We start from the raw sequence: 26,888 nt of genomic DNA, 5'->3' as shown, positions 1-26,888 counted from the left end.
AACAGCATACACTAACCTGTAGTTTATGAAAGAGTAGGAGGTTGGTTACTTTTTAGAGATATTATCTTCCATTGATTCTAGAGTGAGAATTTTTTTCAGTGTGGAAAATACTTCCTGCAAAACTGGAAAAACACTCATTTCATTTTTATGTTAAAGAAAGAACTTGATTTGAACGGGAAATATGTAATCGAAGAAAATCTTTGCTTTGATCTGATTGCTGTACAATGAGTATTAACATGAAGATGGTTTTTTTCAGAAGCTGCATTAATCTTCTGTAGTCATGTTTTTCTTTTATCAGGCAAGGTTTTGAGGGTAACAGGGGCTGTTTGCTTCTCTGTTAATATCAGATAGGCAAATGTCTATCAGTTTCCTCCCTCTTGAGAAGTTGGATGCTTTGCTGAATCTGTGCATCTTTGGCAAGGCTGACTTTCCAAGCAAAGAAACTAATCTTCATATGGAACTTACATAGTTATCACACTGTCCTCTCCCTTGAAAGGTAGCCAATAATTGCTCTGTACAGATCATTCCTTTTTCCAAGTTTCTCTCTGAGGCTTAGCAGAGCCCAGTGAGGACATGTAACGTATCCCTCAAGCTTTGCATGGAGCCTTGCGCAGGTAAAGTACTTCAGTCTCAAAGGGAATGCCTTGGAAATCACATACGCTTGGTCTAAGCAATGAGCTATGTGTATGTGAGAGAAAGGGGGAGACTGGAAAGAGATCTGATAAGAGGATGTGAAATACAAAATCTTTGGAGCTTTTCTGGAAGCTGCCAACTTGAAGGAGCTGTTTTACTTTCAAGGCTTGCAAATTCTCGAAGAGCACCTGTGCTGAGTTTCACACCGCTGATTCTGTTGACTAAAATCATCTTCTTTTGATAATTTGACATGAAATAATCGTCTAATATAGCAAGCAAGCAGTAAGGAAACACAAATCAGGCTTTGGGGAGAAGACAGAGACGGGATGCGAGAATTATTGAATTTGATTACCAGTAACTTTGAAAATTTTAGCCGATCTGAGCCAAGTCTCTAAGCAAATGATACATTGAACAAACCTCAGGAACACAGGGAATTTCAGAAATTTTCAGATGTTTTATGTGTTGGCATGTTTACAGGGGCATTTTACATGGTTTTATGAAAGTCAACCAACTGTGCTGTTCTGGTGTGATGGAAATTCCAAGGTGTAATATATTAATTCTTCACACTGCAGAGCATGCTCAGTAAGGAAATAAATGTATAATGTCAGTAAAGCAATTATAATGCAGATTAAAAATTGGCTAACTGATAGGTCTTGAATAAATGTATGTAGGGAATACTTGTCCAAATACAGCATTTTTTTGTGAGGTCCTACAGGGATCTACGTGCTTATAGAGTGGATAGGAGTGATGCCGTTTGCTTTGGCAGCAGCCTAGCTTGCTTGCTTGCTTTGTAATCTAAGCTTGTTTAAAAATGGGCATTTAAATATAGCAAAACTACAGGTAACATACAAAATTAGTGGTTGAACTTCCCAGACCAGTAGTTGTGAAAGCAACTTTGTTGTTGAAGATACAGCTGAACATAACTCGCCACATCAAGGCAGTGACTAAGAGATGTAACAGTGCTTGGGCTTATGCACCCTTTGATGTTAGGTAGGACAAAATGGCAGATATATTACACTTGCTTTTAATGTTTGTGATGTTGTTACTAGAGCTGGGTGCCGGCCTGGAGCCCAGTATTGTTAAAGGCTGCTGATGAATTAGAAGGGGTTCAGAGGAGTTTCAGTAATGCTTAGAAAACCTGCCTTACATCTAACTGGTTTATGCAAGATAACTTTAAGGGTTTTGCTTAAGATTAGCAAGTATGTCTATGAGGCAAGAGGGTAATGGGATCCAGCTGTTCATGTACACAGTAAAAATAAGGGGGAGGTTGGTGTGGGGAGAACCACTGTTGTTGTGACCTGTTCACTTCTAATCAGCCATTACTAGAATGTCCAGGTCAGGCCAGCTCCACTACCTAGAACTGCAAATATTTTTATTGGCTCACGTGACCGTTGTACTTGCCTATTAGTAAGAGTTAGCTTGGCTAATTGTAGCTGAAAGGAAAAAATGAGTTTCTGTCTTGATGCTGTCCATAAATTTATTTTAGAATCTTAATATTCTAAATAATTTCTTCCTTCTTTTTTTATAGGGCACCAATGCCTCTGCTCTGGAAAAAGACATTGGCCCAGAGCAGTTTCCAATCAATGAACACTACTTTGGATTGGTCAATGTAAGTACCATTTTCAGTAGGCAAACCATATACAGAACTATGACTTTGATGTTACTTGAACTTTGGTTTCTTTTCTTTCCCCACCCCACCCCCATCCTGTTCAAAGGCAGGATTGTCTTTTTTTGAAAAAGTGCTGCTCACATTCCAATTTTAGGCAAAGTGGGTTGCAAAACTGTATCAGATGTTTGAAGATAGCTTCATACGCCCCCAGGAAAAACAATTTACTGTTCATGAATGTTTCCAGGGAGTAAAACTTACACTTCAATAAAGTTAAAGCTCTATTTTAGCTCTGAAATGTGAGGGAGGAAGTGATGGAAGTATGTACAAGCCTAGGTACAGCAGTCTGCATTGGGGACTCTCTGGGGAGGAGCTTTTTTATCTGACTAAGGAGAAGGGTGTTTAATCGCTTGTTTATTCCCATATAAATAAAACAGATACAGTAATTCTTTCCATTGAAAACATTAGTCATTCTGCTACTGAGCAGTAAGATAATGCTGAGCAAGAGTATATTAATGTATGGAAACAAGCTTAACAAGATCCACTACAATAAATATATCTCTTGCAAGTGGAAACTTTTACTTTGTATCCTAGTTAATTTAGAACACCATAGGTTTTTTTTCTGTGAAGTGTCAGGGGTGGGTGTGGAAATATATTCCTACAGCAGCTGTATGGCTAAATGGCTGGTATGTGACGGGGCACAGAAGCCAGAAATTGAATGAAGCAACTACTTTTATTGTGATGCACAGGGATTAAGATGATTGTTTTTAATTTTTTTAATTTTACATGGCAGTTTGGAAACACCTGCTACTGTAACTCCGTGCTGCAGGCATTGTATTTTTGCCGGCCGTTTCGGGAAAATGTATTATCATACAAGGCCCAACAGAAAAAGAAGGAAAATCTCCTGACTTGCCTGGCAGATCTTTTCCACAGTATTGCTACTCAGAAGAAGAAAGTTGGAGTTATTCCACCAAAGAAGTTCATATCAAGGTTACGAAAAGAGAACGGTAAGTGTAAAACTGGAATCCTCTTAGACATTCATACATTGATCAGGAAAGTATAAACAAATATTGGGCAATGTGGTCATGTTAATCAGATGTTCAGGTTAGATTTGTAAATTGCTTTTAGTACTTTTTTGGGTTTAGATATTAATATTTTAGTATCTGTGTACATGATATTATTCTTGAAATAACTGTACCAGGTTTCATAAGGTCCAAGAGGTGCATGAATTAATGATGTTTTCACAGCATGGTGGGACAGACCACACTGTACAGTGAGGTAGGGCTGGGAATAGGGTGACACTCTGCTGTAATTTTTTTAATTACTTTTTTGTGGAGTATAGCAAAGAGAAACATTGAGGGCAGTTGACAGTATAGAAACTGCGTGACCTAGAAGTGCTACAGGCATCACTAGTCCAAAACACCCTGGAGGACAGGTAACTGTATGTATGTGGGGGTGTTCAGTGGACTACATGTCAACTACTGCTCTTGTTTTTGGAAGTGATGGGCATAGTCTTACTTTGTGAAGCAGCAGGCCCTTTTTGAGCATTAGGTTGGCAACAGCATATGCCTAATCTTGTAGTAGTTATGTCTAAGGGATATGAGGAACATCCTGAAATAAGGAAGCCTGCCACACAGCTCCATTGTGGCCTGGATTCATATCAATGTGGGTGGTATGCTTAGAAACAGGGGAGCTTTGAATGAAGAGACAAAGTATGAGTCGAACACCTGGAAGAAATTGCTTCCTGGTGGCAGCATATAAATGGGCACACTGTTCATTCCAAAGCAGGCATTTGAAAGTGTGACAAAGTTAGCTCTAAGTCATCTAGTGGTAAATGCCCCCACACTGTTGGGGATCACTTTTAGGGACTGGATCTTATGTTTTCAGCTTTTTTAAATTACGGCCAGTCTCGGTGTGTATTAACCTGCTTATGTGTCCAGGCTAGACACTGCAAAGCCGAAGGATCTGTGCAATATTTTCTGAGGAAATCCACGTGAGCTTTTTCAGGAGCAGGGGGATAAAAATACACATTTCTTGGGAACCCAGACTCTTTTTTCTTCAACATGGTGGGCAAATTAAGCTTTTACTGGAGAAGTCTGTACTAAAGTACCACTGAGATATTCTCCCCTCCTCCTGCAAGCATTTCTTATTGAAGAGGACAAGTCTCTGCTCATCAGAATTGTGTGTGAAAAATGAGCTTTGTTAGATGGTGTTATTATTACTATTTGCAGTGGGTTAACCTTGGCTGGCTGCCAGATGCCCATCAAGCATGTCTCTCACTCCCTTCCTCAGCAGTACAGGGGGAGAAAATAAGATGAAAAAAACTTGTGCATTGAGATAAAGGCAATTTAATAAAAAAAAATCAAAGGCTGCATGCAGAAGCAAAGCAAAACCAAAGGAGATTTATTCTCTACCTCCCATCAACAGGCAATTTCCAGCTGCTGCTTGGGAAGCAAGGCTTTGGTATGCATAGGAGTTTCTTCGGAAAACAAATGTCTTAATAATGAATGTCCCCCCACCACTTCTTTCTCTTAGCTTTTATTGCTGAACATGAAGTCACACGCCATGGAATATCCCTTTGGTCAGTTTGGGTCAGCTGTCCCAGTTATGTCCCTTCCCAGCCTCTGGCCCACCCTCAGCCTACCAGCCTTTGGCAGGGGTGGTGTTGGAGAGACAGTCCTGATGCTGTGTGAGCACTGCTCAGCAATAGCCAAAACATCGGTGCATTATCAACACCGTTCGAGCCACACGTACAAAGCACACCACTGTACGGGCTGCTATGAGGAAAGGTAACTCCATCCCAGCCAGACACAGTACACTAGCATGCATTAGCATCCAACGTCTTCAGTTTCCCCAGCCATGTGTCTTACTGTCCAAAATCTGTGATGTTCCTAAGTGTCTGAGGGACTTGGAATATATGGGTGAGAGTCAGTGCTGCCTAAAAAGTTAGGCATCTAGTCTAAGGAATTAATTCAGCATGAGCCACCCTGTTGCATTCTTCACTGACTGTAGTGGGAGCCTACACAACCAACTGCAAAGAAAAGCGTAACCTTTCAGACAGCTAAAGTTAGGTGAGATGAAGCCTTCCCTCAAAGTAGCTTCACTGAAGCCAGTGTGACTGCAAAGCTGCTCTTCTTTGGCATGATTCTAAATACTTTGCTGAGCAAGAGCCAGTGCATGTATTTGGAAAGAAATAATTAATTTAGTTTGCTTTCTTGAAGAAAAGGATGTACTCAGCTTTAGAAATCTCGACTCTCTTCTTCACAGATCTCTTTGACAACTACATGCAGCAGGATGCACATGAGTTTTTAAATTACCTGCTCAACACCATCGCAGACATTTTGCAGGAGGAGAAGAAACAGGAAAAGCAAAATGGGAAACTGAAAAATGGCAACATGAATGAAGCTGAAGAGAACAATAAACAAGAACTCACCTGGGTGCATGAGATTTTTCAGGGAACACTGACTAACGAAACTAGATGTTTGAACTGTGAAACCGTAAGCATTGGGATAGATTTTTTTTTTTTTGGTTGTTACCCATTAATAGATAGATACATTTTATATATATAAATATATGAATCTTTTCAGACATCTGAGAATTGTGGATATTCCTGTAGACTTTACTTCTTGAAGTGAGTATATTCTTTTCTAAAAATTTGTTTTTCTAAGCATTACTTGGCTAATCTATGCCAAGTCTTGCTGTCCTGATACATATCTCTACAGTTAAAATCCTTGCTAGTTAATCAATACCCTTCCTTATTACTGTAACTTTGGGAGAAGACATTCATATCATTATTCCATGAATAAGTGAAATGTTAAGATGAATTTGTGTTAAATCAATCCTAAGAATGTGACTGGCATACAGAGGGTTTGCTATTAACAAACCGTATATTTTCTTTTATCTCCCTAATATTTTCTAAAGGATGCCGTCAGTTTGAAGTCTCTTATGTTTGAAGTATAAGTAAAAATTAGTTTTAGTTAGGAAACCTGATTGCAAGTCTCCTGTTGATTTCTGTGGTTTTCAATCACATGCTCCTACTTAAAGGGAAAAGAAATAATTTTTTAAAAAGTTTCTCTCTGTGAGGTTGCTATGTGAAAGAGTAACACAGACAGGAAAACAATCTGTTTTGGGGAGAACAGTGACACTGACTTTCCGAAAAGGTTGGAATTAACCTCACCTAACCTTTGCTTTGTAAAAGGCAGGCATCAAGGATGAACTAGTTTTCTCAGCTCCTTCTGTACATGATGGAGATTGCAAAGGAGCTCCTGCAGGAACCTCCATCTGTCTCTAGGCTGTTTCATGAAACAGAAAGTTTTTAGCAGTATCAGGTATCTTGCTCCATACAGCTTGTCCTGGTTCCATGGTGTTACTGAGCTGTTGCATTGTTGGTGCAGCAATGCTGTGAACTGGGGCAGCAAACTGATCTGGCCTAAGAATAATGTGTTTTTAACTCAGACCAGTACTGCTACCAAGGATTGCCTCTAAAGAAAATGCAGCTTTAGATTTAGAAAATGCATTAAAATGGGTGCCCAGGGAAGGTATCTTCAGACAGCAAGCTGAGGTCAAATAGCTAACTTCAGACAGCTGAAGTTAGGTGAAATAAACTCTACCCATGTCCTACCAGATGTGCAAAAGAACATATTCTGATATTTCTAATCATAAAGAATAGCTCTGTACTCCAAGAAAATATGACTTCTCCAGGGATCTGGGTCAGAGAGGGGGTAGGAAAGAGATACAGTGATAGTCAACGTGAAAAAAGGGGTTGGACCAAGCTTGGAACAAGCTTGTATAAGTGAAAACATGAGAGAGAGATTGAAAATTAATTCTTTAATCTATTTCAATTATAAAAACCTGAGTAATAATAGCAAGTTACAATAAGTGAAAAGGTAGAATTATTTTCTAACTGACAAGCTCCTTTAAATGGTTGTGGCCTAATTCTAAATTGGTATCCAGTGTTTACTCACACAAACTGTACTAAAGTCAGGATGTGTCCTTGGGTAACAGAAAAACTGCACAATACCCTATTTGTAGTTCAAAGTGACCAAGCTCTATGGAAAAAATAGTGCTAGGTATTGCTGCTGTAGGAAGGCTTGTCTGTAGCTTCTTGTGAATGCAGAAATACTGTTACTACTTAGGATATTTTCCAGTTGGTTTTTCTTGTATTATTGTATCTTGAAATCTTTGGGAAATAGTAAAATGGATTAAAAGATGTTCCTTTGCCAAAATATTCATATATAGTGCATGAAGAATTATTCAGATTCCAGCAGTTCTTATTCTCACTTACAAAGAGTGCAGTTTGAATCTGATTTTCTAGCTACCTTTAGTTTTGGTCTGTATTATTCTAGCTCCAACCAGCTCATCTTCCCCTTTCCATAAATGCTTGATGTGCTGAAATCAATAACAAAATTCCTAGCTTCTTTGTGGTATTCATATGAAACACTATACTTGCCAAAGACTTTTCCAAGTATTAACCTCTTGATATGCAGTGTGTCTGACAGAACTCTAGTTCCAGCTGTAGAGACACAGTGTTCTCTGAAGCTTTGTTGCTTTATCTTTTGAATTCTAGCTGTATGTTTATACTGCAGTTGATTGCTGCCAGTTTTGTGGTTTCCTGTCCCCTGTGGGTCGAATCATGCCTCAGGGAGGATTTTTGTTTGAAGAACTGCTGTCCATTTTAATTGGGTGTGCATTATGCCTCTGTACATCTTTGAAAATATCAAAATTCATCCTGCTAAAGGTGTTCCTCTGGATTCAAGACTAATATGGGCTGCCTTCACCATGTTTATAGGATCCCTGACATAATGCAAAGATGAGCTGAAAGTAGTACATAACTTTCACATCCATAGAATTGCAGAAATCTGTGCATGAAGGACTTGCGTCAGAACAATAGATTCAACCCCTCACTGAAGTTCTTGATTTGAACTTCACTATCCTATCATCTGATTTAGTTATTCTATGGAAATGCAGCCACAGGAGGAAAAATACAAAGTGTTCGTGCAGCATTTTATAAAGAAAATTGGTTGTTATGAATATGACTACATTCATGTGCAGTAAGTAATTCTGCAATCTTTATGACTCAGTTGAAGTATTACAACAATTATTCGTTTGGATGATTTTTTTTTTTACATCATCTTCAAGATGAAACACTCAAGTGAAAAAATCATCTTCAAAGCAAAAATCAAGATCTGTCATTCTGAAAATGTTTGGGGTTACTTTTTTAAATAAAAACTCTATTAGAATTTTTCTCCTCTTGTTCTGTCTAAAAAACATTGGCAAAATCAAAATGATTTTGCAAGATGTTATCACTTTGCCATTTTTACCTTTAATCTTCTAATTTTTTAATCAAAATTATTGACGAGGAACAATATTCAATGGGGAAATGCAGCTGTGTTGACCAGAAATCCAAAGCCAGCCTTTTGAGTACTCACTGGAGAGAAAACATAACATGGTTAAATATGACATTTATTGACAGATGCTTATTTGGAAAATATCTTCATTGCATCCTTAATAGTGGAAATAATTATGTAGGGCATAAACTGCATTTATATAGTGTAATATATTATACAAAGGGTAAATAAAATTCCAGTAAAATAAGAAACCAGGCTGTGTTGCATAACAAGGGAACATATGTAATGCACCAGTCACAGCTAACACAGGGGATGATGGTCCCCCTTCAATGAACAATAGACTGCAGTCACTGGCCCATGGCTGGTGGGCTTGGATAAGTGGAACAGATGGAAGTTAAATTATATGAAAATTGGATTGGTAGAGTTATGAATAAATATAGTTACACTGAACTAGAAAAAAAAATTAAAAGCATTGAAGTTAATTATTTTGGTGTAATTTATTTCTGCAGAAATTGCTCTAACATTTGCACATGGATATAAGCAGCATTTAGATGTATGGCATTTTACTAAGTCTCTGTTTTACATGTATATTTTTTGCAACAGGTTAGTAGCAAAGATGAAGATTTTCTTGACCTTTCTGTTGATGTGGAGCAGAACACATCAATTACACACTGTCTAAGGTAAATGCATGCATCTCTTTGGCAGATAGTTCTGTCTGACTTTGCTAAATTTTCCAAGTCTAGTAGTTACAGAAAAGAGAAGTAGAATAATGTTGGGTTTTGAGCTTTTCCTAAGCAGAAGAAAAAGATTGTAAACTGGATGTTTCCTCTAATGACAAAATATACATCAATGTATTTTGTTTTTCTCACTTTCTCTTTCAATGTATGTGTTTGAAAGAGAAAAAAAATCATCTCTTGGGGAAAATAATTGATAGCCTTGTCATCTGGAAGAATTGCTGCACAATAATAGTTGGCTTCAAAGGGATTTAAGCGTGCTTATCTTAAGCTTCTACTCAAGTGCTTTGTTAATTAGGACTTATGTGCATATTAGAAGTTAAGTGTGTGCTTTGCAGAATGAGTGCTAGAGTCCCTAGATGTCAAAAAGATTTCAAGTCAGTTTTTCTGCCATATAAATTCCTTATTCTATATCTCATCCTAAAATTACGGGGACAACTCTTTTATTCTAAGTTTCAGTTCTGCCCCTAGTACAATCTTAACTATTAAACAAATACTTCAGAGATGAAAATAATTTTCAGACTTGCATGGATGATTATTCTGAGATATTTAAAATATCTGGAGTTTTGGCATTGATGCAATTAACCTAGATTTGAGACAATATGTTGCTGCTCTAAGGTAATGATTATCAATTGGTCAAATTACTCTTTCAATCTCCAAAATTGCTACCAAGTTTGACATTGCATTTAACAGTTATTCTGGAATGCCTAGGAAAGGTTGCCTGGCATCTCACCCCAAGCTAAGAGTTACAGAAAGAGAAAACATACGAGGTACTAACCATTTCCTGAGTCAGAAAGCAATGATTTCTCTGTGGATACCACAACTGTACTAAGTAACTTCTGTTACATTTTAAAGTGCTAGATCCAGTACCATTTTTTTTCCTTCTCAACTTCTATTCGGTCTCCTGTAGGATACTGTAGCAGTTCTTAGCCCTCAAATAGTCCGCACTGCAATAACTAGCCTCATGTTAAAAGGTGAGCAAACTGAAGAGTGGCTTTGGAAAGGAGTGCATTATTTTCTTTTTGTTTCTTGTTAGCTCTTTGTCTGTTCATGGTCACCAATAATTCAATCAGTATCGTTACTACAGGCTTTTGTTTGCACACTTTTAAGTTCTTCACTGTAGCCACTACTTTGAACTTGTTTTTTTTCAGCATTACTTACCTTTCCCTATGGTATTCAAAGTCAGTTTGAAAACATGCTGACATGCAAGGAGGCTGAAGTGTGCATCTTCTGAGGTCCTTTCTAACCTGAGTTGTTATTTGGTTCTATGATATACCGTTACTGGAGACTGAGCACTGACTTTTTCTTACAGCTTAGTTTGGTGAACTTGTTAGCAACTGCTGCTGTACATAACTTGCCATCTGTCCTTCAGCTCTCTCCAATTTTTTATTTAATTTCTGAGTTGTTAAGCTTCCTGGAAATGTTTTGTTTGGAAAGGCCATTTTATGCCAAGGCGCAGAGTACTTTAGTAAAAGTACCAATAACATTTCTACTACTGAACAGCCAGTGGCTGTAGCTTACAATGTGGAAGAACTCCATCTGCACTACTGCAACCAGCAGGTGAATGATAGAGTCAAAAGTTGCCCCAAGAGGTTAGCCCCTGTCTCCATCTCAGACAGGATGCTTGTCCAACCTGTTCCAAAATACCTTTTAGCAGTAGTAGCTCCATTGCCTATCCCAGTCCTTCCTGTTCTTACTACTAACAAGTTTTTTTTGCTGTGTAACATGAATCTTCCTTGTTTCAGTTCAAGGCCATTTCTACTTGCCCTGTGTACTCTGGACAGAAACCAGGTGTCACTTCCCTTCCTCTTAGCAGCAGCCTTTTACATACAGGAAGAATTTCATCACTTTCTTTTTAAGCTAAACAGCCTAAGGTCATTCAACCTTTCCTTCACAGTCTATATTCTCTAGAAGTCTGCTCATGTTTATTACCTGACATGTTCACCTGACACAGCTGGTGAGGGAGCCAACTAGGGAAGGCACCCGGCTGGACCTCTTGTTTGTGAACAGAGAAGGACTGGTGGGTGATGTGACAGTTGGAGGTTGTCTTGGGCACGGTGATCATGAAATTATAGAGTTTTCAATTCTTGGAGAAGTAAGGAGGGGGTTCAGCAGAACTGCTACCTTGGACTTTTGGAGGGCAGACTTTGGCCTGGTTAGGAGCCTGGTTGACAGAGTCCCTTGGGAGGCAGTCCTGAAGGGCAAAAGAGTCCAGGAAGGCTGGACATTCTTCAAGAAGGAAATCTTAAAGGCACAGGAGTGGGCTGTCCCCATGTCCCAAAAGATGAGCCAGCACGGGAGAAGACCGGCCTGGCTGAACAGAGAGCTTTGACCGGAACTCAGGAATAAAAGGAGAGTTTATGACCTTTGGAAGAAGGGGCAGGCAACTCAGAAGGACTACAAGGGTGTCGTGAGGTTATGCAGGGAGAGGATTAGAAGGGCCAAAGCCCAGCTGGAACTTAATCTGGCTACTGCTGTAAAAGACAATAAAAAATGTTTTTACAAATACATTAGCAACAAAAGGAGAGCTAAGAATAATCTCCATCCTTTACTGGATGTGGAGGGAAACATAGTGACAAAGGAAGGGGGAAAGGCTGAGGTACTTAATGTCTTCTTTGCCTCAGTCTTTAATAGTCAGACCAGTTGTTCTCGAGGTACCCAGCCCCTGAGCTGGAAGACAGGGACAGGGAGCAGAATGAAACCCCCATAATCCAAGGGGAAATAGTTAGCAACCTGCTACACCTCATAGACACACACAAGTCTATGGGGCTGGATGGGATCCACCCAAGGGTGCTGAGGGAGCTGGTGGAAGCGCTCACCAAGCCACTTTCCATCATCTATCAGCAGTCCTGGCTAACCGGGGTGGTCCCAGCTGACTGGAGGTTAGCAGATGTGACACCCATCTACAAGAAGGCCAGAAGGAGGTTCCGGGGAACTACAGGCCTGTCAGCCTGACCTCAGTGCCAGGGAAGGTTATGGAGCAGATCATCCTGAGTGCCATCACATGGCATGTACAGGACAACCAGGGGATCAGGCCCAGTCAGCATGGGTTTATGAAAGGCAGGTCCCGCTTGACTAACCTGATCTCCTTCTATGACAAGGTGACTGCTTAGTGGATGAGGGGAAGGCTGTGGATGTTGTCTATCTGGACCTTAGTAAGGCCTTTGACACCGTTTCCCACAGTATTCTCCCGGAGAAACTGGCTGCTCGTGGCTTGGACGAGTATACTCTTTGCTGGGTAAAAAACTGGCTGAATGGTGGCCAAGAAGGCCAATGGCATCCTGGCTTGTATCAGGAATAGTGTGGCCAGCAGGACCAGGGAGGTGATAGTGCCCCTGTACTCGGCACTGGCGAGGCCGCACCTGGAGTACTGTGTTCAGTTTTGGGCCCCTCACTGCAAGAAGGACATCGAGGTGCTGGAGCGTGTCCAAAGAAGGGCAACGAAGTTGGTGAAGGGCCTAGAGCACAAGTCTTATGAGGAGCGGCTGAGGGAACTGGGGTTGTTTAGTTTGGAGAGGAGGAGGCTGAGGGGAGACCTTATGGCTCTCTACAACTACCTGAAAGGAGGTTGTAGCGAGGTGGGGGTCGGTCTTTTCTCCCAACTTAACAAGTGATAGGGCGAGAGGAAATGGCCTCAAGCTGTGCCAGGGGAAGTTTAGGTTGGATATTAGGAAAAATTTCTTCACTGAAAGGGTAATCAAGCACTGGAACAGGCTGCCCAGGGAAGTGGTTGAGTCCCCATCCCTGGAGGTATTTAAAAGATGGGTAGACGTGGTGCTTGAGGACATGGTTTAGTGGTGGACTTGGCAGTGATAGGTTAATAGTTAGACTTGATGATCTTAAAGGTCTTTTCCAACCTAAATAATTCTATGATTCCATGATAACTTTTTGGCCTTCTCTCCAATTGAACCTCTCTCTTGAACTCTATCTTTCTCGAAGTGCAGTTGCCTAAAATTAGGCACAATATTCCAGCAGAGATCTACGCAATCCTGAGAATGGATGCCTGAAAAGTTTGTTTATGCATCCCAGTATAGTATCTGCCTTTACTCGAACAGCATGACATGCATTTTGAAGTCCACCCATTGTTCCTTTTGGAAATAAAGGGAAGGAAAATCACAGTTTTTCTTCTCTTGAGGTGGGACGTGCAGGTTGCTATTTACAGGTTAAACAGGAAAGGAGACATCATCTATCATCTATTCTGATTGCCTTTTACACTAGCAGCATGTCTACCTCTGTTTAGAAAACATATATTCAGTTAGAATATAGATTTCCTCTCATTGCTTTATGGTATTATGCATTATTAAACGAATTGTAAGTGCTTTTGTGGTTTCTGTTAATAGGAATGGCCAAGTTATTACTCTTTTTGGAAACTTTGCTGTTTCCTTTTTTTAACAACTGCTTTGCTGTGCCTTTACAGATTTAAGTGGTACTGCACTGAAAAGGTAAATTAAAGAAAAACTGCACAAGATAACATTTAAGTAGAATTAGTTTCTTTGCCACTACAGATAATTGTTCTTTTTAATTATTTCTGTAGCTTTTCAGATTGAAAAGGTCCTTGTGTACATAAGAGGCCCAAAGAATACAAGCCTCTGGCATAGACTAACTCCACAGGGTACAAAATCGGGCCTGAAGCAATAGAAGTTTAATAACAAATATGGTACATATCCATTATTTTTATTTCCATTAGGAGTTGCAAGGTTTACCAGTCCATTTGGTCCTGACTTAACTAGTCCGCTTGTGCTTTTTTATTCCACTAAGAATTCTCTCATCTCTTAAAACAGATGATTTGTATTATTTATGTATATAAACAATAGAAAGCATCTTTCACACTGTAGCATAGAGGCTGTAGAGAGATGGACTGTGGAAGCACATGAGGTCAATGATAAATCAGTATGTCTTGAGCGGGTGTATTTAAAAATTCCTTTCTTCTGTTAAAATACCATATAAACAGAATGCTCATTGACCTGTTAATAGAATAGGAAAGAATTAGAAATGTCTTGAAACTAGCTCTGCGGGTGTAGAGAAAAAGTTCCTCAAGCCTATAGTTCTTGTACATACAGACTTTGTGTGAACTCCAGTCAATGATCTGTTGTTTTTAACTGTTCAACATCTATTAGAAGTGCCCCACTGAAAATTCTCGATTGTTGAAACAGCTACTGAAGTTGCAGTTGTAAAGGGCAGCAAAAGCATCTAATTCTCACCTGCATACCTCCCTTCCCCCAAGGAAAGCGTTATTGCTTATAAATATGCCACCAGTTTTGTTCCTGGTACAGAAAAAGGAATTAATATGTGCTGAATAAGCGAATTAGTAGTGCCTCTAAATTCCATCACTGTGCCGCACCTACTTTGGTAGAACAGAGCAACAGCCTGTCAAGTGGAAGTAGAAGACAAATGAACAAAAGAGCAAATGTCAAGGGACATGTGAGGGAATGTCCCTCAGCTTGTCAGGTATTTGCACATTTCTCTGGCTTTCACAGATGTAATTCCCATAGCAGTCAACTTATCATTTAAAATGTTAGATATCATTGGTTTCAGAATAATTAATACATTTTAAAAGGAATTCATTTTCACGGGAGGCTTAGCATAGAACAAACCGATACCTATGAAATTTCTACCATCTGTACATGTTTGTTTATGTTAGAAAAATATTATTTCCATTGCTTCACTTTGAGGTGGGAAGGAAACTAATAAATTCCACAAGTTCTGTTCAAGACTCTTTCCTTAACAGAAGACCTAAAACTTACACAAGCATGTTCTGCTGAATCTCGCAGCATTATGTTCTCCACACATATAACCCATCTCTAATCTTTTCTAAAGTTTCATCTCTTCAGTTATGATTCCCTGAAAAGTTACCATGTTTTTCAGAAGAATCAGCTGAATTCAGTTAATTTTATCTTTAAATTCAAATGTGAAGTCAGATATTTGAGGTCAATGTTTACCGCTGAAGCAAATCCTTTCCAGTGATTCTGCTTTATTTTTCTTGTAGATAAGAATTTTACTTATGGTCAAAGTTTTGTTGCAACTTGTCTTTCAAGAGATACATTTTGTCCTAAATTTTAGCACTTTCTGATCAAATTGTTTAAGACCATATAAAGAAAAAAACCTAGTGAAAGCATTCTCAGCTATTATAAATATTATTCAATCATATGAAGTGCCTCTCTGTCATGGTCTGTCAAGAATTTAAAACTTGAAAATGGAAAATCCTCCCCTTTCATGAAGTTATGTAAATAACTTCTAATACCTATGCCTTGGCAATCTATATAGTCTTCAGCTCTCCCATCTACCCCTGTGGTGATGATGCCAGGAAGAAATAGTCATCCAGAATCCTCCCTTTGCATTTGTAAGATGATTCTGGTGCTGCCTACTGTGAGAGCAGGCTGAACTTGCAGACAGTGCGGCTTCAGCTTCCGTGCATGTGAACTGCAATGGTAGAATGGAGTTTATTAGGTCTGAATGGGTCTGAGTTTGTCTGGAGTTCAGAAGTCTATTACGTACAAGGTAGGTGCAATCAACAGGACAGTTCTGTACTTCAGATATATCTATTTAAGGCCCAAAGTCACAAGAAAACCTGTGTGCTTAAAGTGGAAGATAGGTGTTTATGTCTGCATTTACAGTTCTCAAAACACCTGCTCAGCCGCAATGTAACACTAGAGGTGACAAAAAAATTACTCTCATTTTTTTTACACTTAAGTTTTTTTAGGTACCCAAAATTCTGCTCCAAAGCATATCAGCACTGTGACTTCCGACAAGTCTTTTCTGTGAACTGAGACACACTGTCAAAGCAGCCTTCCTCTGCCTCTCTCACTTCAAAAGCTCAATCCAGAAACATTTCCAAGTGTATTTACTTGATCAGGATTTACAAAATCTTCTATACTAGCTGACACTTTCCTTTTTAGACAACAAGAAGGTATAATCAAATAACTTCTGGATGGCAGTTCAAGAGGTTAGAGGATGCAGAAAACTGAGTTCAATTTATTGAACTGTGTAAGAGGATTCAAACCTATCTTACAGAAGAACGCTATAAGATGTGAGCTATTTGGGGATGATGGAAGTGCACTGGAAGCTGTTCCATTTTGCAAATAATTTAAAAAGGGACTGGATGGATTGAGTGATTACACCCAAGTCTAGGCAGCCCCTTGACATGTAAGAGACCAGGATATAAATCCCATTTTGAGATACCTGACCCTGCACCTCTATCGTATGGAGGGCCTCAGCTGCTAATACAGGGCTGTCATAGCAGCCAGAAACCTTTAGTTCTTCTGCAAACCCCAGTACAGTTGCTTTAGATGTTTTAGAAAACTGGAGACAGTGGAGAGAAGAATTCATCCTCCGTGTCTTTTTAGGGTTCCAGTTCATCAGCCCAAGTGGGGCAAAAGTGTTAAGGTCCTTTAAGAACTGATAATTGTATTTATTTACAGAGACTTCAGTAACACAGAGACATTATGTAGTGAACAGAAATACTACTGTGAAACTTGCTGCAGTAAACAAGAGGCACAGAAAAGGTAAGCAAAGAGCAGGCTATTTCACCATGTCCCTCCTTGGCCTTGACAAACCTCCTCCTAGTCATTTATTGTGTTTAGATACCTAGACGCCTTACACCCCAACTGCATTCTCTGTGTGGGCCAGAGAACCTACAGACAGATTCAAAGCTGTTACATGTGTCTCAGTCTAGAAGCTACTGCTAGCCGACTACTGTTACTTAGAAAGTGCTTTTGTAATGCAAATGTTTACTCATTAAGGAAAGACAGAATGGCTTTGCACTGGTCAGGTCTTTATCATATGCACTCTAATGGTTTCACAGGATGAGAGTAAAAAAACTGCCAATGATTCTTGCCTTACACCTCAAGAGATTCAAGTATATGGAGCAATTGCACAGGTATACTAAGCTGTCTTATCGTGTAGTATTTCCTCTGGAGTTACGTCTCTTCAACACATCTGGCGATGCTGTCAACTTAGATCGGATGTACGACTTGGTAGCTGTTGTTGTTCACTGTGGAAGGTAAGATACTTTCAGGTATATCTCAAGCTATTGCCAGACATTTGCCAAGGGCAGAGGCATGCCTGACAAAATGTGGGGAGAGTGGGAGGGAGGATACAAACCCTGCTGCTGCACCAACTTGCCTGTGTCTTGGCCTGAACCTCTTAGCCACCCTCCCTCATAGTAAATGTGTACTTGTTTAAAAAAAAATGTCTCAGGCCTCCAAAAGTCACAAGATTGGCTTAAATTAACGGAGCTGTCTCCTTCCTCATCAGCCTGCATAGAGAGCTTTGGAGTCAGGACTCTGTGAGGGCCAGACACTGCTAGCATGTAGGCCCTACAACAGATCACCTTGGTGTCCTGTCAAGGCAATGAAAATGATAGCTTTAATAAAGCTTCCCACATATGGGGTATTGTCAAATACAAAACAAACAGAAAAATCCTTGGGGCTCTAGGAATACGACTGGTTCTCCCTCTTCTCAAAGACTGTATGTAACTGAATGCTCACGGTTGATACCAAACAATTTTCCCCCTTAAATTTAGTTCATAATGTTTTTTAAATATTTGCAATAGATGATGGTGCCACGAGCAAATTAAGCGTTCTATAGGTTATTTTGCAAATTGTCATGGCACAGACGAAAACAACACATTTAGCTTTCAGTTGATGAAGTCTTTGCAAAAACCCAGTAAAAAGGTGAAAGGAGTAAATGTCTACTGTACCACCATGGGTGGGTTTACTATGTTCTTTGTAACATTCAGTTATAATTCAGTCTGCTTGCATCTAGAAATGTGACTTATCAAAATGGACTCGGTAGTATCTTCTAATATTTGGGGGTTTGTGTTTTTGTTCTGCTTTCTAGTGGACCAAATCGGGGGCATTATATTACTATTGTGAAAAGTCATGGATTTTGGCTCTTGTTTGATGATGACATTGTAGAGGTCAGTATGCTGAAGGTCATGAGCACAACTTGTGTGTTGATATTCTCTTCTCTGTTTGGGGTTAAAATTCTGATGCAGACCTGGGTATAGATTACTAGTCTGCAAAGCCACAGTTTGGTTGTAATGTGACATTTAGCTCAACTCTGTTAGGAAGTAAGATTGCAAAGAAAATTATTAATCCTGTAGTTCTTACTCTGTCAATGTCAGAGGAGGTTGTTTTATTTCAGAGCAACATCAAATGTTTTTAATATCAGACTTCATGAGTTTAATTTGGAATGTTTTCTGTGTCTAATAAAATCAATTTAGTTCATTAAAACCTAAAATATCCAGGAAGTATGTTGCAATCCTTGGCAATATCACTTGGCAAAATTGGACTGGGTAAAGCTAGCATTGCTGTAGAATTTTAGTTTTTGAACAATTGGGAAGTTACAAGAAAGTCTGGATTCTGTAGTCAATCTGGGCTTGTCTGAATGTAAATTAGAGCAGGATCTAGCACACAGCTATTACAGATTCTGTTCAAGCATTCTGCAACTCATTCCTAAGCAAACCTTTTATGTCATTGTGGCACCTTGGCAAAAGTGAGGTCTTGAGTCTGATTCCCCAGGAGTAAATCCAATGGAGGAAAGTAAGCACTGGGACATTGGATGGGGCATGTCTTGAAGAGGGTTTCTGGAAATTTCAGAAAGATGGGGTCACATGGTCACATTTGTGTGTTTTAAGTGTTCACTACTGCATTCCAAGGAGTCTCTCTGTTATTGGAAAAAGCCTAATTCAGTTAGCTTCAGAGACAAACATTCCTATTGACTTCCATCAGTGAGACCAGTAGGGCTTAGCCCCTGAACATTACCCTTTCACTGCTTAAATTGCAGACAGAATTTGCTAATTGCTACCCTGAAACAAATAACTGAATTTGTCTTTTGTGTTTATATAGTCATTTAATCCATGTTTGGTATTTCTTTTACCTAACAGCACATTAAAAATTTTTATTTATTTTGCAGAAAATAGATGCTCAAGCTATTGAAGAATTCTATGGTCTGACCTCTGATATATCAAAAAATTCAGAGTCTGGCTATATTTTATTCTATCAGTCAAGAGAGTGACTTGGCAAACTGTGACAATTGCTCACAACGATGCTGCACGGAAAAGAAGGTGATGGCCCCCCTCAACTGACTTCTACACAGACCACATCTGTATGGTTGAACAACGATACGCTCTGTCTCCTATTAAATGGTCTATGTGATATTGACTATAACCGTCCATTTTTGACATGCGGAACTTTGTTTTGGGGAGGGGGGGTTGTTTGTAGTTTTTAAGTCTGATTGAAGAGTTAATTGCAGTCAGATTTTAGTGGAATTTATATGGACTAACAATTACGGATAATAAGATTTGGATGTCAACTGTTAAACCCAATCCAGCTAGAGTAGTATTTTATAGAGAAGTGTTCATTGCATTTAGGGCAAAATTGTTTAAAACTTTCTAAGTGGCTTTGGGGTGTGTTGATTTACAAAGCATTCCTTTAAATACATCCTGACATATACTCACCCATTTTAAGTGTAAGGAAAAAATCTGTTTCATCATGATTGGAATTGTGGTTGTATAGGGGATTTTTGTACATGTTACTCTCTGCTGCAAAAAAGATATTCTTCCAAAATCATTTTAAGCTTTGGGTTGTTAAAGACTTTCAGCGCATAACCTCAGGCCTAAAATTCACATAGAGGGATTTAAATTACAGTGGAACTAAGTAGTTCTATATGTCCAGTCACATTGTTTATCATGAGATAGTACAAACGAGGAGAGATTTCAGAACTCACAGAGCACTGGAATAAAGGGAGCGAGATGACACATACGACACAGAGATAATTACATTTATAGAGATTGAGCTTATCTTGCTAATAAAACGATATCATAGGTTATTTACTTAATTGAGTTTGCAGAGATTGCAACACTGCTCACATATAACATATCCATCAGGACTGAAATTACACAGTCCATTTAAATAAGTGTTGTTTGTACAGATCCTGCAGTTTTCTGAGTATCTGTAGGTCCCATTTTCATTTCTCAAGACAATGGCCATTTCTAAGCAACATAACATAATACATAACAACCATTAGTTTACACACACTGTCATGTATATATCATCTCCAACGTTTTGGCCAGGTTTGACAGCATTTGGGTCACCACAGAAACAGATAGGGCTCTGGAGTGTTTAATTTTAAAAACATCAAAAGGCTTAGTGCAAAAGGCTTAGTTTGTGATTTTACTGGGTGAATTTGGCTGGCACTAGTCATGCACTGGCTAATAAAATTGCTGAACTCACATACTGGAATTTGGTAAAGAATGAATGTAGAAGAAAGTATCAATAGGGTATGAGAAGGGATCGATAGCAGGCGGAGGCAGTGGTAACACTGGGTAACTACCTTGCTTGGTTTGACACTTTCACTCCATTATACAATTCTTGAACTTCAGTAGCTAAATTCCTATTCCAATGAAGTCAACAGCAAAAACGCTCTTGTTGTCTTCAGGGGGACTGACAGTTGGTTCTAGTATTTACAAGGAAATATTCTCATCTCACAAAATCTATTTCTACCTGTTATATTTCATTCACTCTTGTTAAGTATTTATTAGACAATGTTGCTTTTGGTCCTTCTTTTTCCTCAAGAAGCCTGCCTGCCACTTTATGGCCGACACTCCATTTCAAGAAATGGCTTTTGAAGTGCAGCTAAATCTTATATTTTAGTCTTCTGTAGGAAAGAGAATAACTTTTTCTCATTGTGATCTACTGTGAATATGAAATATCTTTTGTTAAATAATGGTGAAAATGAAGAACTAGCTTCTACTGTAACATCAACTGAAATTCTGTTGGATTTATCAATGGCCATTTTGTAAACTAGGGAAATGTAGCACTTTACACTGAATGAGAAGCAGAAATGGACATTATTTGTGATTTCTCTTGTTATTACACCGATACAAGAAAACAGATGTAGAATGTAACCTTAGAGTACAGACTTAGGTGAATAATAGTAGTGGTCAACAGAGATCACTCACATGAGTGAAGGCTGGTATGCAGGCTCAAGACAAGCATAACTGCGATGCAGCTCTAGATATAGCTCAAGACAAGCATAACTGCAATGCATCAATAAAAGAACTATTTTATTGATGACAGAATGAAATGTTCTGTCTCTAACACAGAAGACAGACACCTTACAGGAGACTTCAGCTCTCACTGAGGCCCAGGAGCTTTTCCACTGAAAAGCTAAACCTGCAAATCCCTTTTTAATGGATTTATTCCTAAGCATTCAGAATTTCCATATAAAAATATAATAATCGCTTGCCTTTTAAAATAGGTAAGGTTTCCTCGTTGTGAATGAAGGCACTTTCTAGATCAACATTAACCAGTGCTGGTCCAAAGGTCCGTACTTCACAGTTTACTGCTGAACGTTCTTACGGCATTCCTCAGTTTTAAAACAAGCAACAAAAAAGATATTATTAAGGCGTCATTTGAATGTTTAGGGCTCATGTTTATATGAAAAGTAATTTTTCATAAAAATAATTTTTAAATCAGTTCAATTTTAGGAAATGTTTTCCATATTTCAATTGACTTATCTGAAAATTGATTTTTTAATGTTAATAATATGAATTAATATTTAAATACTGAAGTACAGGATAATAATCTTTGGTTTTCTCCAGCTGCAAGACAGTTCTAGGTTGTAAAACATACAGATAATTGCAGTATGTTACTGAGAGTAAAATTACTAGTATAAGCCTTTTCATAAAGTTTGAAAAAACATTTTCAATTCATGCTAGCCCATGAAAAGATCACAGGACTGGTATCACACCAGTCCAACATCAGTGGTCTGACATCAACTCTGAAAAATTGTGGAATACTCACTTTATGCTAACACTAGCTAAACGAAGGAGCATTTTCTTTTGATTAAAAAAATAAATTGCGGTCACAATTCTATAAATTATATCCAGTCTACAGTGTGCTGAACGTCTTGACTTCAGTCCAGCAAAAGCTGTCCCTCACGTCTGTATGAATAGTGCCAATCTAGGCAGCAGAACTTCTCTTCTATGTCAAATTAAGCACATTCGCATAGGTTTTGCAGGATTGGGATCCTCACGGGAAAAATTATATGATGTAAACTATTTTAGTTGATTAAATAAAACATAATCCTTTTTCTCTTACACTTATGTATAGATTTCCAGTCCCTTATGAAAGAATGGAAAAACATCTAGGACAATAAAAGCTTTTCAGCCAGCAGCTAGAAAACGAATTGTAGCACAGATGTCTAACAGTATTCTGTGCTTCTCCAAAATGACTATTTTTATGGCGTCAGGTTCTGAGTATATTAGGCCTAATGATATCTGAAGTTTCCTGCTTGTTTCACACACTGTTGCTGAGATGCGTTGTCCATTTATAAATTTTATTACTATTTTCTTACTTTAAAAAAAAGTACATTTTTGTCCTGTGCTGTTTTTCCACTGAACCCAATGAAGCACTGCAGTGCTGATGAATCAGTTATGTTAGAGGATGAGCTCAGACCTCAACTTTTATATTTCACAGAACAGGCTGTCAGCATTTTATGTAATTTCTATTTTGGGGACAGAGCAGAGGGAGGCAGAAGAGGGGAGTGATGGAGAAACCATACCAATGAAGCAGAACACCTTGTTGAAATTAAGTCCCCAAATTACTCCTGTCAGTTTTATTTTAATAATTTACAGTTACCTCAAAGCAGTAGATTACATCGTAAAAGTCTTGTTCCTTTAGCAGTTAGAGTAAAGAAAATAAAGCAGTAGGTGTTTCCTTCACCTTAGATTTAATAAAGATATTAAAGACCTAACTAAGCTGCAACTGAAATTCATGTTACATGGTGGATCCTAAAGTGCTACCACAACCTGTCTTTTATCTCCAGACATTACATTTCATTCACCTGTCTGTTACAGCATCATGTACTTGGGACCTGAGCCGACAACTTGCAGCTGCCTGTGATTTGATGCCTCTCAGCAGCAGACCCTTCTTGTTTCATCTCTTTTTTGCGGCTCGTGGCTGAGAAGCGTGAGCAGTATCTTACAGCTGAATGGGTACTAGAAATTTTAAGAAGTTTTGGCTGTGTACCTGTTCTTTGCTAGTACCTTTTATCAGTGTTTGTTTTAATTTATTTCTCTTTTGTTGGTCTGTTATTGTATTTGTATAATAAGTTATGTAGTTAATATTATTAGTTTTCTGTTTTAATTTTTATGTGCTTTGATTTTTTTAAAAATATAATCAACCCAAGCACTTTAAGCAACAATGTCACTCTTGTGAAATTCCAATCAGCTTAACATTTTGCCTTTGTCTTTTTGCTTTTGCAGCTGTTTGCTTGTGATCTAAAGTCTCCAGTTGCAGCCCAATTTCCATTTTTAGGCTTCTAGTCCTAGTTGGAGTGTAAATTTGGGAAGCGCAAATTTGTTCATACGTAACAAGGATGCAGTATTTGCTACGTCTGCTACACCTAGCAGTACGTACCTGACGAGTTGCACTCACGGTGCGCATTTCATCACCTTTTTTGCACTCTACCTGCTAACCCGTCTGAGAACGACTGTAATACTTTAATCTGTGGCACAGTTATCAATGACTATAACTTAGAAAAGCTCCACTTCTCACAGGAGAATTCTCTTTTACCAAACACAGAGTTAGCTGTCAATCAGCTGATGATACAGGTATTGCTCTCTCTGCCATTTTATCTATGCTCTGTACAGTCTCAAGTATGAACAATTTTAAGAAGAGCTGCATTTATTCTTGGCCCTTGTGTGAGTGCTAGCAAGGAGAGCGGTCTTTTTGCATCTTCCTTCTCTCCACTTGGGCTCGTATAAAGGGAAGAGATAATGAAGTAGGACAAGTGCTGGTGTAAAAAAACCACACCGTCCATCAAAGATACAGGATGTTTCTTAGAGGCCAGTATCTATGGTATCCATATCAGAGTCACTGACTTTCTGTGTTGTTAACACAAGGGTTATTCTTAGTTTTTTAGACATCGTATTCTCTTTGATCAACGAAAAGACCAGGGTTTTTCCTGTTGCATCAGTTCTGTTGCTGAGGTATTTCTTCGCAATTTAACGTGGCACTTAATATTTAAATAGCCCTTAGGAAGCCTCAGTAGACACCCTTTTAATTTCCTTCCAGTTAACATGCATCACTTCAAAGAGATTTCCTGAACCTGTCCACAAGACTTCTTCAGGTTAACGCACTCCTTTTGCACACAAGGTGAAATAACACCTATTGGGAGGTACACCCACCTGATGGGACCATCTGGGCTGAGCTCACATCTTTTTACACACTAATGACTCTTCACCTCCTAGGAGGTTTGCTTGCTGGCTTTGCCTGAATGATTTAATATGAAACCGCACATAACTCCTTTATTCATGGGATCAGAGTTGCTATAATTCTTTAATAATTCTGCTTCATTTGGTTATAAGGACTGGGACTATTGCACAATGTAGAATAAATTGCATGTGCCATTCACAGTGGTCAATTTAACAGCCTTATGCTTCTGGTGAAGGCTGTTGCAGGTGGCAACTTCACTACACGTAAGAATATTAAAGAGTAAGTGACTTCTCTGTGATAGCATGGTAGGTCTGTAGGAGGAGCTGGACTGGCATGCAGCTTCCTAACCCTCAGCTTGTACCCAGCTGAAGCTGGTGCTCCATCCGCTAGATAATCCTGACCCTCCTCCTAGGGGTCCCAAAGTGGCAGGAGCAAACCCTTTGCGAAGACACCTTGCAGTTCACCAAAATATCTTGCTTGCCACAGTAGATAATTAATGAATATTTGCAGCCCCTCTCTCCCTGCTCCCCAAAACCTCGGTAATAGGTATACATTCCTTAAAGTGGCTGAACTTAAACATCAGCTTTGTATTTGCAACGGTGTTCATATTTGCAAACGTCCCGAGACAGATTGTGTTCACATGCTCTGCTGTTTCCCAGGCCTCTCTTAGCTCTCCTTCCAACAGCAAGAGCAACGTCAGGGCAGCCATGTCACGGGTTCAAGCGCTTTTCCTGGAGGCAATTTTCTAGCTTCAGTGGCTTTTGTTAAAGAAGACCTAGCACAAGCTCCATAACTTATCCATGACTCTTTAGGAGTAAAGTCACCATATGCTCTATGAATATGAGCGTCAGGTAGAGGGAAGAAGAGAAAAAATAGGAAAGGGCTGTTTTTTCGGAGGCTTTGAATATGTATATCTGTTTGTAACTATATAGTCCTTCTCCACCTTGTCAAAACGATGCAATCATAATAAAACTACTTAAATATTTTGTGTTAGTTTTTTAAATGGAGTCAGAGGTAGCAAAATTATTAGGCACACAATTGGGGACACATAAAAATACTGAATTTCTAGTAAAGCGTACAATACATGGTGTATGTGTACAGTTGAGTATTGGCTCTTTTTAATCATGTACATGTAATTAAACCCTGCACTACCTGCAGAACTGTAAGATAAATCTCATGTTGGTTATCAAGGTTGTAACATAAGAAAACAGTATTTTCTCCTGTTAACATGTTTATATTTTACATAAAATAAACTCCCTAGCTGATCTTGCTTCCATTCAACTTGTTTTGAATTCAGCTGGAGCCAGACTAAGGCTGAACATTGATGTTGGTTGTTACACGATGTGCTGCTGTCAGGTATCTGTATTCTTACAGATGGCAAGACGGCTGATGCTCGCGTTTTATTTCATTTAATGGAGTCATTGCATTTTAAGTGACTTCAGAGAATATTTCGCCACCAGTGCTAACTGCCTCTGAAGTGTCTTAAGGGAGCAGATTTTGCATGCAGTTCTTGAGTCGTCTTGGTGGAACATACATACAATTGTGTGACTGAGCTGTACCTAGTTAAGGCACACCGCTGACCTTGCCAATGTTGCTGAGAACAGCCAAAACTGAACAGAATAAAAAGCACCAGAATTGAACAACCTTTTGCATCAGGGAACAAGAAGAATCCCCAGCCCGTTAGCCTGGGATTTTACCTGTGACTACCGGAGCGGGAAATGGTTTTGCTGAGGAGGTCTAAAATTCTGTCAGAGAACTGGAAGGTTCCTGTAGTCTGCTCATTTTCCTGAAGTTATTCATTAGCAAACACAATTTACTTTCTCAAAAATGAGGTAAATAAAAGGCTGGAGTTTCTTGCTCTTCTCTAAATGGGTTCTTGTTACTCCTTCAGAATCATTTAGAGAACCAAAATCAAACATAGCTGTCAAACTGCACATTAAATTTATAGCTAACATGCTGTAAGATTTCTGGCACATCAGACTATCAAAGGACTAGGTTGAAAACCATTTCATATCTTAGAGTACAGGTTTCCTCTCAAATTAAAAACCTTGAAGCACCTTCAAATTTACTCCTAGGTTATAAGAACATAAGCTTTTAACTGCAGGATGGAGACAGAAATTTAAAACACAGATGACTGAAATAAATAAATCACAAATCCATACTTTTAAAACATTTCAAATGAAAAAGAAATGAAATTTATAGCGTACATATAGAGAAACCAAGTGAAGGTTTCCAAGAGCAGCATTCACAATCGCTGTATGTGGGCTCCACTAGAATCGCTCTCACTTCAGAAATGCATTTTCCCAGAAGTTGTATGATGTTTCTCTATGTCTCTGTTCTTTATTTT

At 38.9% G+C, this 26,888-nt stretch overlaps 1 protein-coding gene across 2 annotated transcripts in view; it reads left to right on the top strand.

Annotated features, from left to right (window-relative positions):
• The window catches only part of USP46 (ubiquitin specific peptidase 46), a 34,504-nt gene extending 10,976 nt beyond the window's left edge, over window positions 1-23,528 (top strand). The window contains exons 2-10 of one of the 2 annotated variants that reach the window (XM_087736027.1): window positions 2,162-2,242; window positions 3,033-3,246; window positions 5,507-5,736; window positions 9,190-9,266; window positions 16,739-16,822; window positions 17,122-17,319; window positions 18,159-18,237; window positions 19,236-19,386; window positions 23,182-23,528. In XM_087736027.1, the coding sequence (XP_087592153.1) occupies window positions 2,162-2,242; window positions 3,033-3,246; window positions 5,507-5,736; window positions 9,190-9,266; window positions 16,739-16,822; window positions 17,122-17,319; window positions 18,159-18,237; window positions 19,236-19,337 (1,065 nt within the window). In that variant the 3' untranslated portion in view covers window positions 19,338-19,386; window positions 23,182-23,528. Of the gene's footprint in view, window positions 1-2,161; window positions 2,243-3,032; window positions 3,247-5,506; window positions 5,737-9,189; window positions 9,267-16,738; window positions 16,823-17,121; window positions 17,320-18,158; window positions 18,238-19,235 lie in introns of both variants that reach the window. The other variant, XM_009474243.2, reaches the window with a different exon arrangement.
• The last annotated feature ends 3,360 nt before the right edge of the window (window positions 23,529-26,888 follow it).

The sequence above is a fragment of the Nipponia nippon genome, unplaced genomic scaffold, assembly GCF_047370975.1.
Source record: "Nipponia nippon isolate SJK-2023a ecotype South Korea unplaced genomic scaffold, ASM4737097v1 scaffold_6, whole genome shotgun sequence".
Taxonomy (NCBI): domain Eukaryota; kingdom Metazoa; phylum Chordata; class Aves; order Pelecaniformes; family Threskiornithidae; genus Nipponia; species Nipponia nippon.
Note: the sequence above shows the minus strand (reverse complement) of the source record. Positions and strands in the feature narration are given on the sequence as shown.